The sequence below is a fragment of the Trachinotus anak genome, unplaced genomic scaffold (genome assembly GCF_046630095.1).
Source record: "Trachinotus anak isolate AG129_WGS33_773 ecotype Australia unplaced genomic scaffold, CSIRO_AGI_Tana_v1 ptg000012l, whole genome shotgun sequence".
Classification (NCBI taxonomy): Eukaryota; Metazoa; Chordata; class Actinopteri; order Carangiformes; family Carangidae; genus Trachinotus; species Trachinotus anak.
The window spans coordinates 4,971,568-4,984,458 of record NW_027273863.1 but is presented as its reverse complement, the minus strand read 5'-3'; the positions used below and the strand labels follow the sequence as shown (position 1 = coordinate 4,984,458).

General features: G+C 39.8%; 1 protein-coding gene across 10 annotated transcripts in view; it reads left to right on the top strand.

Moving 5' to 3' along the window:
* The window catches only part of ctnnd2b (catenin (cadherin-associated protein), delta 2b), a 187,592-nt gene extending 178,419 nt beyond the window's left edge, over positions 1 to 9,173 (top strand). For all 10 annotated transcript variants that reach the window (XM_071491658.1, XM_071491656.1, XM_071491650.1 and 7 more), the window contains 3 exons: positions 3,632 to 3,760; positions 4,780 to 4,856; positions 6,261 to 9,173. In XM_071491658.1, the coding sequence (XP_071347759.1) occupies positions 3,632 to 3,760; positions 4,780 to 4,856; positions 6,261 to 6,524 (470 nt within the window). In that variant the 3' untranslated portion in view covers positions 6,525 to 9,173. The remainder of the gene's footprint in view (positions 1 to 3,631; positions 3,761 to 4,779; positions 4,857 to 6,260) is intronic.
* The last annotated feature ends 3,718 nt before the right edge of the window (positions 9,174 to 12,891 follow it).

Here is a 12,891-nt window from a genome sequence, read left to right as displayed (position 1 = left end):
ACATTTGTTGTTTCAAGTTTTCAGTTTTACTTTAAAACCATCATCAGGAGCAGGTAGAGGTTTCAGGAAACTACAGCTAATTAAAACCACGAGGGCCTGCTGAGCTGCTAAGTTGCGGCAGTTAGGCTGATTATGTTGCAGGCTGCTTCTGAGATAAAGATCGTAAACTCATGTCAACAACCAAAGCTCTCAGTATCATGTTGACAACTTCAGTCCCCGAGGAACACCTCTACCTGCTCCTGGTGAAGGTTTTAAAGTAAAAGTGAAAGCAGAAACAATTACAATGCTCTCATTAGTGTCATCTAAACCGACGACCTAAAGCTCCACGTCCTTATACAAGTTGTTTAAACAAATACAATTAGGTTTTCTCGCAGTGAATTTAATTCTGCCCACTCAGTTCCCTTAAGCGCTCCCAGACAAACTACTGGACAAAGTGTAATCCTAACATTTTAATTTCACTGACACCAACTCAAAATCTTTGATACCTCAGTTTGATGTATAAATGAGTCCCTCTCACCAGCATTGACCTAACATATTGTAGCTCATTTCCTTTAATTACATAATTGAATCCTACTGTTTTGTAGACAGGTATTAAATCAATTTCTCACTATTCTCCAAGTCAGTAAAGGGGGTGTGGAGATAGTGACTTATGTCATTTTGATACTGTATGTAAGAATTAGTCTGAAAAATGTTACTGTGTTGCTGAAAGGGGAGTTTACAGGAACCAGGTAATTGTATGTATTTTTCAGTGGAAAATATCCATTGTACTGGGCACCTGAAAGACATTGAGTCAGAACCCCTTATTACTGTTTCAGGTGAAATTGCAAAAACAGTCCACAGGAAATGCACAATAAGTGGAGTGATAGTCCTTATTGTTTACTCACGGCTGGTGGAAAGACACTTTCAAATAAAATACTTGATGATATTTCACTATTCATTGAGCTGAACCTAACTTTGGGCTTAATAACAAACAGGTTTCTTGCATGCCACTAAAAGATGAATATGTAATAGAAATTTGTTGTACAGGGTGTTGAATGTGGCTCCAGTTCTGGTCACAATAACAATAATACGGAAAGACTGCTGTTTTGATGTCCACATAAAAGTAACTCTGTCGCTCGTTGTCATCACATTTATGTAACATATATGTAGCCTGAAACAGGCTAGATCTGCTTTAAATAATCAATAAATGGCTAGTCTGATTTTGAGGAAGACTAAGAGTCTATAGCCATGCGAGGGGCTCTGTGAGGCTGTGAGTGCTTTGAGCTAATTGCTAACATTAGCATGTCAATATGCTCACAATGATAATGCTAACATGCTGCTGTTTAGCATGTTCATGTTCTTACATTTATATGTTACCATTTGTTAATTGGGACTAAACACAAAGCGCAGCTGAGGCTGATGGGAATCTCATCTGTTTTGCGGATATTTTGTCAAAGAGTGTCACAGGAATGAGTCCTAAACCCCAGAGAGGTGTTAGCATGTTAGCACTCTGGTTCCCTCATCCCAAAGTCTATGGGTTTTCTTCAATGGATTTTTGGTTAAATGACTGAAATAACAAGTTCAAAACATTTTCAGGTTTTATTCTACGACATAAAATACATCAGTAAACACCCCAGATGTGATTTCTTTAAGCTTTTACATCTCTTAAAAAAGGCTAGTTGCTAACAAATGGCTAACTGAGACTACAAAGGTTGGTTGGTATGTTAACGAACATGAACATGAAAAAAACTGATCTACTCACCTCATGTATTTATACTCACACTCTTACAAACTATTACTAACTATATAAGAGGAAAGGCCTTTGTACTAGAGCTAAGAGCTAAATCTAACTACAAGTTGGAAGTTTAGTGGTGTGGATGTTGAAGTCATGCATTGGTGGTACAGTTCGTTAATAGCCTAACATTAGCTTTTTACTCCTGGTGATTGTATTTAGTCTTCAAAAATCATAAAGTTGTGAAGATCATCATACTGATAAAACATATATAAAACATGTATCATCAACTTTTGTTTGTAAAAATCCCATTGTAGAGGTAACCAGGGTGATGCTAACATTCAGGTTGCCCAACAAAAAAAAGTCATGTCTGCGACACTCTATTAACCAAAGTTCATATTTTTTGCACTCATTGGGATTCATACCAAAACATTTTATTAGTAATCCATACAGTAGTTGTTGAAATAGTTCACAAAAAGCCTAAAATATCAACCTGCTAGTGGCGCTAGAATGCGCTTCATCCTCTAAGGACCACAAATGTCTGCACCAAATTTAAGGCAATTCATCCAGTAGCTGGTGAGATGTCACCATTTAGGGCCATACAGCTAGCATGACTGAAAAGCCTACACTGCAGATATATATTGTTCTCTATCTGCTTGCTAATGCATAAATTAAACCAATTTCAAATTACTTTTGATGAAAGCATTTGAATGGGTTTCAAGACCACCAACAAAAATCCCCAGAACTGGATTTATGAGGTTGTCAGCTGACAGTGGCAAAATGATAAATGCTGTAGTTTGGAAGCTAATTTCACATTTTTTATTTTGTTTCACAGTTTACAAGTGTGCACAACATCACAGATGGTCTACCAAGCCATTTGTTTAATTTTACTGCCGAGGAAATTTTCACATAAAAAGAAAGTGTGTTAAAAGCCTTAGTGTACATTCCTACAACAGCTGTTTCCCGCAGTGGCAGACACACGATAATTGGCCGTGTAGGTGCCGATATTAAAACAGATGATATTAGCAGAGCATTAATGAGCATATGGATCAATGCTGACTGTGCTATAACGGACAGGGTAACTGAGAAGAAACAAAGAGACAGATGCGGCCACACAAACAGGCTGACAAGCATCATAACCAGCAGCTTCTATGTGAAGGGCTGTTGATAATGAGTTGGATATTAGTTCAAAACATTACTGAACCATATGGCACTGAAAGAATAACCAGGTTTCCTCCAACATGGCCAAGCAGATCCAACTCCCACCACCCTCTCATTTTTTTCCCCAACTCTTGGTGTGTGTTTTTTTTGTATATTTGTCCCTGTTTGGATTTTTTGGATGAGTAATGCTAACACAGAAAAGGCTTAATAGGCCAGTGGGAGTTAAAGATAGCTTAAATATGTACATGTAGTAAATACAGGTGGAGAGAGAGCGGCGTGCAGTCAGACAGTAAGAGAAAGAAGACAGAGGCAAGATTAAAGCAGATGCGGGGAGGAGGGATGACTCAGTATTTACCTCTTTGAAATCACACCCCAGTCAAAAAGATAAGGATTTGTAAAGAATGGTACACACCCACAGAGTCACAATACAAACAGCACCCGGTGCCCCCGTTTTTCACTCATTCCTGGGTGATGGTTAGAGGAAATAATGAAAGCAGCGGAGCCTCAGAGTGCTGTGCCTTTGTTGAGAGCGAAGCAGGTAAATGTGAGGCCAAAAATGCTCAGAAAGGTACAATTTTCCAATCACTCTGGCCTCCCCCCTCTGAAAGGACTCCAGTGTAGGATGAATGCTTGTCCTTCCTTATCTAGTCTCCTCCTTAAGAAAGTGTATTGATAATGTGTTGATGGTGGATTATAGGGTAAAGGTATTCCCTGTGTGTGTGTGTGTGTGTGTGTGTGTGTGTGTGTGTGTGTGTGTAGCAAGCGCGCCCGCTTCCCCTAGGGAGATGATGGCGCTGAAGGAGAGGAAGGCAGACTATGAGTCAACTGGCAATGCCAGTTACCATAGCAACAAGGGCGAGCACACATCCCGGAAGGACGCCATGACAAGTAGGAAATCTATAAAGCATGTCTGACGCAAAATCACACCCTCACTTTAAACGTTGATGTTTTCAGCTGCGTCGATGAAAACTAAATCTCAGTGTAGGATTTACAAATATTAGATAGACAGTTCAACATTTTGAGAAATATGCTAGTTTGTTTTTTTGCAGGGAGTCTCGTACCTGTACAGTAAAGCTAGCTGTGAGGCTATACTTTGGTTTTTGTAGTGATTAATCAAGTCAGTTACAAACAAGACATAATAAGTTAATTCATGAGCTTCAGAGGGGCCGGTAGATAGATTTTGTTACTTTCGGACAGTGCCAGGCGACCTATTTCTCTGTTTCCAGTCTTTATGCTAAGCTACGCTAACCGTCTGCTTTAGGTAGAATACAGATATGGAAGTTGTCTCCACAAGAGCACTAACGTATTTCCAAAATGTTGAACTGGTTCTTTGAAGTTAACTTTTGTCACTGATAAGGACAAACAGTAAATAGTAAGTAAATACTACGTTCTAGAGGAAGTCAACTCACTTATTTAACAAACCAAATTCTACAATCAGTCACTTAAACTTAAACAAACAAATGGGAAGCAGATATCACTTTGACAAACCCTGGCACAGCCAAATACATTTCAGTATGTCAGTGTTTGCCTTAGTCTGAAAAACACCCACTGAGAATCAATTAAGTGTGGTCAAAGGGGTCTCTCACTAGGAGTTTTGCCAAGCTCATAACTTAAATAGAGTCCACTATAATGTGACATTTTGATCAATACAGTGCTTTAATGTTGTTGTTGTTGTTGCTGTTATCTTGGGTTTTCTGTGAGAGTTTCAGTGCTTCATTCTGTTGATCCTAGCAGAGAAAAACTCTCCTTAACCATCATTCATCATCATTCTCATTGTTATTGTTACTGAAAAATGTTTTGCAGCAGGTGTCCACCTGGTGACACTGACATCCTCCGCACTCCTGTGCTTTTACATTAATATCGGAATAAATATTTATTTGAAGTCCTCATCCTCACTGTCTCTGTAGGTCAAATCTCTGGTGGGTCTTCAACACTACACAGAGGAGCATACGTGTCTCCCACTGACGACCTGAAGTATAATCAGGTAAAAGAAGTCCTACCCTGTCTTGTGCATTTTTAACATAACTATATTATATGTACAAACTATATGTAACTAATATTGTGCCCCTAAAAAGTTGCTCACAAAGCACTTATTATTTTACTGCTGGCAGAAATACTATAGCTTTAATCTCAAAGAAGTTATTTCCTTTATGTGATGAATTACTACTCTTAGCTGTCATTTAGATAAACTAATTGCCAGAAGAGGGTATTATTCATAGAAGACAATAAGGAGATATATACAAAGGAAAAAAATTAAAAAACACCAAAGGCATGTTACTTATTACATTTCAACTTAGAAGTTTTAGGTGTTTCAGGTTCTCTAAAGGAAAAACTTAGCATCTATCTCTTGATGACTCATATCATGTTTAAGAGAAGGGATTGCTGTATATGAGCCCTGCAGCACATCTGGATGGAGATGAAACGTAAAGGCCTGATAAGAATTACAACATCTGTAAACGTCACTATAAACTTGAACACCATAAACCTCTATAGAGCCTCATTTAAACGTTACTGGAATACTGCAGTGGGTTTTTCTGGGGATCTGGCATTTGGTCCTAAATTGTTGCCAGTAAAAGCTTTTCATATCGCACCCTCTGGCAGTGGCATCAGAGGCTGGTTAAGATGTGGCAGTTTTACAGTCATTTAATGGACACTACTGATAGATACTCTTATCTGGTAAGCCAGTCATCTTGTTGAAAAGCAAAACTTATTGAGTTAAGGGCACTTACTCTCTCACAGGAACCTATATTTAGAGGCACATCAGTATTACACACCATTTGCTCCTACAGGATAATGGTACTGAACTGACCAACACCAAAATAAGTGCTGCAATTTCAGACTTGTAAGAGGAGGCTGACTGATGTGGGTCTGGCTGGAAACACATTGTTAACGTCTGTCTCTATCTTTCTGAGGAAAATAAATCACAAACAGCTGGGCACAGAGTCGCCACTTGTCTAACTGCCCTTTTTTTGAAGTTTGGTCTATAAAATGCCGAAAAAATTGTCAAAGATGCTCATCACAATTTCCCAGAGCCCAAGTTGACATGTGCAGTCACCAAGGTTACGCTAACGTTAGCTGCTGGACTATCAGTAATTAGTAATAAATTAAAACTCCAGATTGTTGTGCTGCCTGCTTAAGATAATTAAAGTAAAGTAATGAGTAGTGTAACATTGTACTTTTGCTTCAGAAAAATTAGTTAATTACTTTTCCAATGAGTAATCTGTAAAGAGTAATTAAATATGGTTTTGAAGTAACTTTCCTAACACTGTTTATCCCTCTTTTGCAAGTATTTTACTTTTTTAGCACAGTCACCACAGCAAATAGACCTCACCTCATCAGAGGATCAGGAATCATAGTCGTCTCCATAATAATTTTGTTCTTTTTGTAGGTTTCCTGTCAAGGGTTGCCCTCAGAGCCCTACCCCCCTTTCCAAAACCCTCCCCCACCCGACGCCGTCAACTACGAGGACCAGGCCTTCTACGAGAACCAGGTTCATGTGGGAGGGCGCCCCCCACAGGGTGACCTTAACATGCACCTGCAGGGCCTCAAGTCCACCGGCAACTATGTAGACTTCTACTCAGCCTCGCGGCCCTACAGTGAGCTCAACTACGAGACCAGTCACTATCCAGCCTCACCAGACTCCTGGGTGTAAAGGAAGATGAGGGTGGTGGAGGAAGAGAGTTGGATGAAGGGAAAAAGGACGGTGAAGGGGTAGTTTAAAAGGTGGCAGAGCGAAGATAAGAGGACAATTTCCATCCCTCCCCATCCTCCCCTGTAGTTCCTGAGTAGCATCATAGGTAGCAGGATGACAGAGGGGGAGGATGGAGTGCAGGAAAGGAGACATGAGGAGAAAATCTAAGACATTACACTCCTTTAAGAGACATCTGATGGAGAGGGGAGAGGGAACAAATGAGGACCAGATGCAAACGGAGGAGCGGCCATGCATGTGCATGCACACCACCAACAAAACCGACAGACACATTTTCTCTCTGTGTTTAGTTTGTGATCAACAACCGCTAGAGAAGGTCCAGCAGACAGACAGACCTCATGCACCTGAAGGCCTCTGGATACAGAAGGTAAAAGAGACGGACACGATGAAAGAGAAAATGAAGGAAAAGCGTGATAGAAAAAGTGGGAAATATAAGGAGACGTAGAAGGACAGTGAAAGAGAAAAGTGGATCAGTGGACTCAGGGACGGAAGGTTTTGGATCGTGAGTGGAACGTGTGAGAGATACCCGGGAGAAACCTGTAAATATGTGGTATAGCAACATGGCTTTTAGTAATGTGAAGCACAAGAAGCAGAGCTGTAGGACATGTAGAACGTCTGTCACACAAACTTTTGTTTCTTCTATGGCTTCAGCGTGATGTATCCTCCTCTGGGCAAAGAACGCTTCTGGACTTTGTCATTTGTAACAGTTTATTTTTTTTCTTTTGTTGTGTTTCTACTTTTTTAATTCTCGATTCTGGTTGTATAGTATTTGATGTACACTGTACATTTACGGAGAAGCATTGTGTACTGTACATTGCACTATTTTCTGTGTCATGTCAGGCCTTTTGCCACTGGGTCAACCTCACTTCCTCACTAACTACCCACCCCCAAAACACACACGCACACACACACACACACATAAATACACACAGTATCTGCACTCAGACTTTCAGAAATCATATCACAGCTACAGAAGGATGTCAACATGTCGTTAATGTGAAACACTGGATATGAATTGGTTATTGAAGCATCATTCCTGGTAGGTCACGGTGCTCCATTTACTGCCCTACAAATAGACAGTACAGCTGCCAAAATAGCTGAAGAAGCTCAAACAGCTGAGCAGCCTTTTCTGTGACAAAACTCTTTGGTTAGCTTTGGTTTTTTTGGCGGCTATATTTCCACATTAACACTACAAATCCCCTTTTTGTTCCCATGAGCCGTTCCTTCAGGTGAACTGTGCTCACTGTGTATATAACCGTGCCAAACAAGGGTTATTTCCCCGCAGCTGAAGAAGGGCAGCAGGGGAAGGTTAGGGGTGTGTTAAAGGGTCCAAGTTCAGCTGAAGCTTTCAGCCGAACATCCTCACGGTTCTAACGATGCCAGTTTGTAAATGCTTTGGTTTTTCTAAACTGTGTTTTATTGGGATGAAACCCGTCTAACTGCACCAGGACTGGGGAAAAAAATTAAAATGAAAACTTTAAAAAAAAAAAAAAAAGGAGAAAAGATAACCACGGAGGGACTGTCACCGGGCTGAACCTCGCTTCCTCCAAAGTTGTACAAAATTAGTTGATTTCTGTGTTGTAAAATAATCAATGTTTGAAGTACGAAAAAAAAACAACTTTTCTGAGAGATGGGTGGCAATTCTAACTTCATGGTAGACAAAACTGTTAATAGAGTTATGGATATATATTATATAAATATAAATATATACTTTTTATGTGCAGATGTGGATGTCACTTATAGCAGCAACATTATGGAAAAAGACTTGTAAAAAAGAAAAAAAAAACAGCTACATGTAGGAATTTTGTTCACATTTTATTTTCTGGTCAACACACTAAATTGTCGACTTTGTGTAGTAATGTTGTTGCTATGTGGAGTAGAGTAGACCAGGGCCCAGGGATCCGCGTTGTCACTAAAGAAGTCCAAAAAGGTGCTACATCCGTGAGAAGTATTTCCAACATGTCTGTATTTTAACTGTGCACAAAATGTTTGTCCCACCCCTTCAAACGATTGATGATCAGCTATTGAGTTTTTTTTTTTTTTTATATATGTCACAGGTGACCGTTTAAAATCACACGACAGAGAACAATCACAGGTTTCTTTCCTCCTAAAAGTGTGTTTCCCGTGCATGAAACTCCCAGTTCTGATCAATTGGTCTCATTGTGGTAACGAGCGAAAGCTGCACCCATGAATGCATGAGTATTTGTTGATTTTGACGTGAGAAAGGCTAAATTGTTAAATGTGACAACAGACCCTGGTTCTCCCTACCCACTGCTGTTTAGAAGTCCTAGAGGTCATCTTCTGATGCTTGAAAAACGACTCATAATGCAACTGTCCCCACAAAAACACTGGATGAAAAACAGATGTACTGTATTTGTTAGTAAGCATCTGGAAACTGACAACGTTATGTATGTCCTTGTGATCCTTAGGCAGAAAAACCTGACTGTAAGAACTGTATGAAGATATAACATCGGTAACCTTTTTGTTGCTAGACCAAACGTGTTTTAAAAAGAGAATTGTGAATCTTTCTATTGCCTCAAACAGATTGCAACTGCTCCAAAAAATATAAACAGACCATCAAAGAACCTCTGATTTTGGGAGTCGTGTGTTCTTTTGTCAAACGTGGTTTTTGATTGTGTTTTCCAGTGTGTTAACAGGACAGTGTTGCTGGTTTTTTATATTTTGACTGTTAAATTTTTACTATGATCCTTACCACAAGCTTTTGTTTTCAGGCAGCCATTCCTGTCCTCTCCCTCAGTACAATATGAAAATTCTCTCACAGAGAGCTGAAACTCACTTGAGACAGTTCATGCATCACAGTGAACAATCATTTTTCAGTCAAGATAAGGTTATTGTTATATGTTGTTCCTGGCTGGTGCATTCAGGGACAGGGCCAGTTAACTCATAACCTATGTATGAAAATTGAATCCAAGAGAAAATTTAATGTTATTAGCCTTTAAATTTGAAAGATTGTTTTGCAAAGCTGATTAAAAAAAAAAAAAAAGCATTTTAAATCCAGTGTTGTTTACATCCATGTTTATGAGCTCCAAGTTTTCTTCTTCCCTGCCTGTGTTGATGCATCGCTGCATAGCTTGGCATGTTACTTCCACCTGTTGATCAGTGAAATAGTGTGAAACGATTGAAGTGTGTATTGTGTCATCCACTTTCATGTGCACTGTCATGTGCGGGAGAGAACAAACACAGAACAGTGAACCTTTAAGTCAAGTTTGAGTTTCAGTCAAAACCAAACCTTAAGGTTACAATAACAACCCTGGTTCTCTGATGGCATGAGAACTGAGGGCTGCATTGGGGGGCAAATGTTTAAAAGTGAACTGAATGAGCTCAAGATCAAAAACCAAAACAATTCCTGCTCAATATTCTACAGTTCTTTGGGTTTAGAGAGGTGTGAAACCTCTCTAAGCCAAAATGTTGTATTATTTCCACAGTCATGATTGTGAGGAACTAATGCTACCAGAAGAAACTCTGAGAGCATGATAACTGTGCACACATTTGTGCATAACAACACGTCTTGCATGAGGATACTTAGTCATTAAGGCAGACACATGATGGAAATTAACATTAACTGCACTTGTACATAAAATAATCTTGGAAACTAACATCTAAATTAGGAAATGGCCCATAAGTCTCAGGATCGCTGTGTGTCAGTTGCTTTTTGTAATTTGCACCACCGGAGTACATTATCAAATTGGTCCTGCATTTTCATGTAATCATAAACCTCTCCCTTAATCGCCTTGTGTCAAAGTTTGGTTTGAATACCTTTATTGTTTCAGTTCATGTTGTGCTCACAGGCTGTGTTTTTCTTAATAAAATTGTGATTCATCAAATTGCTAGAAAGTGAGTGGGGCCAGGTTGTATTCCAGTGTAGAATTACTGGATGGTGTTTGGGTCCTAGTGCAAAAAATAATGAAGCTGACATCTACACTGTACCATGTGCACTGTACTTACTGGGAACTTGGAGGCTCAACAGAAACCTTTTGCCCTAAGGCTCCCACTTGGCCATGCTGACAGCTGACTGACAGCAGAAACAGCCTCTCCACTTCTCTATGGGAGCAGCCAGAGGTGCTCTGCACAGTGGGCAAAAAAAACCAAAACAACTAATTGGACTTGAGGTGAGACCAGTGATAGAGACTGAGACATGTCTGATTAAAATGATGAGATAGAGACCAAGATACTACAGTCCTGTGAAGCCTGCTTAAACACACAGGCGTCCAGCTTTAGCCCCTGGTTGCAACAGCAGTGCAATACAGTGATAACTGAATGAAACATTAACAATCATCAGTTCTTTGTCCTGATGCTTCATCTGTCTCCAGCTACGTTTACACTGTAGATAACATTATAAACACAGATAAAACCATAAATCAGTGGTTGTGATCTTTAACCACTTAGACTTGTAAAAGCTGGATTTGAACACTGGTTATTGTGGGTTGCTTATGATGCACGTCAGATACTTCTGTTGCTGTTGTCTTCCAGCTGCTCTTGAGAGGGGTCACTACAGTAAATCACTGCCCACATATATTCAACATGGAACAGTTTTTATGCCGGATACCCTTCCTGATGCAACCTGGCTTCAGGGGAGCCAGGGATAGAACCACCATCCCAGGAATCAGCAGACAACCTGCTCCTGAACCACGGCCCCAAAAGCACATTAGATACTGTAGGCATAATAATTAACACTATCCATAAATGTGTGCAGGTGAGCGTCCAGGGGTGTGTGCACGCCTGCACATACCTGTGAGCATGTGTGCATTCTAATACTGCATGCAACCATATCACCTGGTAAAGGGTCATGAGTGCTCTCTGGTGGTCATTAGAGCAACTGCAGCACAGGTCAGGGTGGCAGCCATTTTAGTCTCTCAGGCCTGTTCTGCTCTGAACAGATAGATCACCACACAGATTTTATCTGTGGGAGGTGGGATTAGGTCACGGCGGTTCCCCAGACAGATTTCTCTAAACATCTCTCTTATGACAACCAGGGTTTAGGTCAAGCAGCAGATTCTTGTGGTGATTCAGGGCTCTTTAAATCAGTCTATATTTACAATGTCTCTGCTAAACACATATACCTCATCACTAATAATCAAAGTTGTAACAGCTGTGTTGTATATTTTGCTCTTACATTTCAAGTTTCTTCCACTGTCACTGCATCATGAAGTGGTAAGAATAAGATTTTCTCATAACTATCACATCTCCTATGTAATTGTCAGTTACATATATTCTAAAAATTACATTACTCTATGATGCTGCATGGTTTTGGGTGAAATAAATATAATTCAATGTGTGTCTTTAGTCACAGTTACACTTACATCAAAAGAAATGATGTTGAAATTGGTTATTGCATTTTCCATTTTAATGGTATAACAAAAATATTAGAATATAGAAATAAAGATTGTATGTGAACCTCTGCTGCACTGCTAATATAATAACCCTACTTGAAACCATGTTTAGTTTCCTTGATGAAGACGATAGGTGATGCTGTATTTGCTTTTTTATTACAGGGAACTCTCCACTTCACTGCCTTATCTTTGACTTGGTTTTATTCAAGCAGTTTCTAGGATATTATTCATAATCAAAAATATAGATTATATTCTTTTAAAATATGGAAAATGTGCAGAGGTGTTGGAGTAGTTTCTCAGCTGTGACTTGTGTCTGCAGGTGCAGTGTGGCATATCCCTCCTCACCGCTCATTAAGCTGATGGCTCTGAGTGGATGGTAATAACAGAACACAAGACTGATGGGGGTATCAATATATTTATCAGCTCCTCTCTTTTCTCAAATTGATTTTGTCAGCTGGACAAAGAAAGAAGATATTGTGGAGAGAGACTTTAGTAAGAGAGTTAACCTGCAATTATAATAGTGAGGGGAACGGCAACAGTGTGACATGTCCCCCTTTCCCCAGTGGAAGTTACGCCCTAGATCAGGGGTCTCCAACAGGTGGCCACCAGTGGCTCACCCAAAGGTTCGCAGAGTGTGGTCTGTACAAACCATGGATGTATAGTACAAACTTAAACCAACACAACTTACAAAGTTTGCAGCAACTGCTCTGGATAATAGAACAGATATAAACGAAACTTTTCAGAGAAACAGGAAATATGTTGCAATGGATAATGTGAGTTAAGCTGTGGGCTTCAACTTGAGCAACTTTTTAGGCCATGTTTGTTTACATCTTAGAAAATTAAGTGCACCTAATTAGCTGTTTTAAGTTCCTGGATGTACTGACAACTATTACTTATTCAGGAGCTTCTTCTTTCTCTGATTTCTGAGCAGATTTCTGGATGTTTATCTGCAGTGGTGT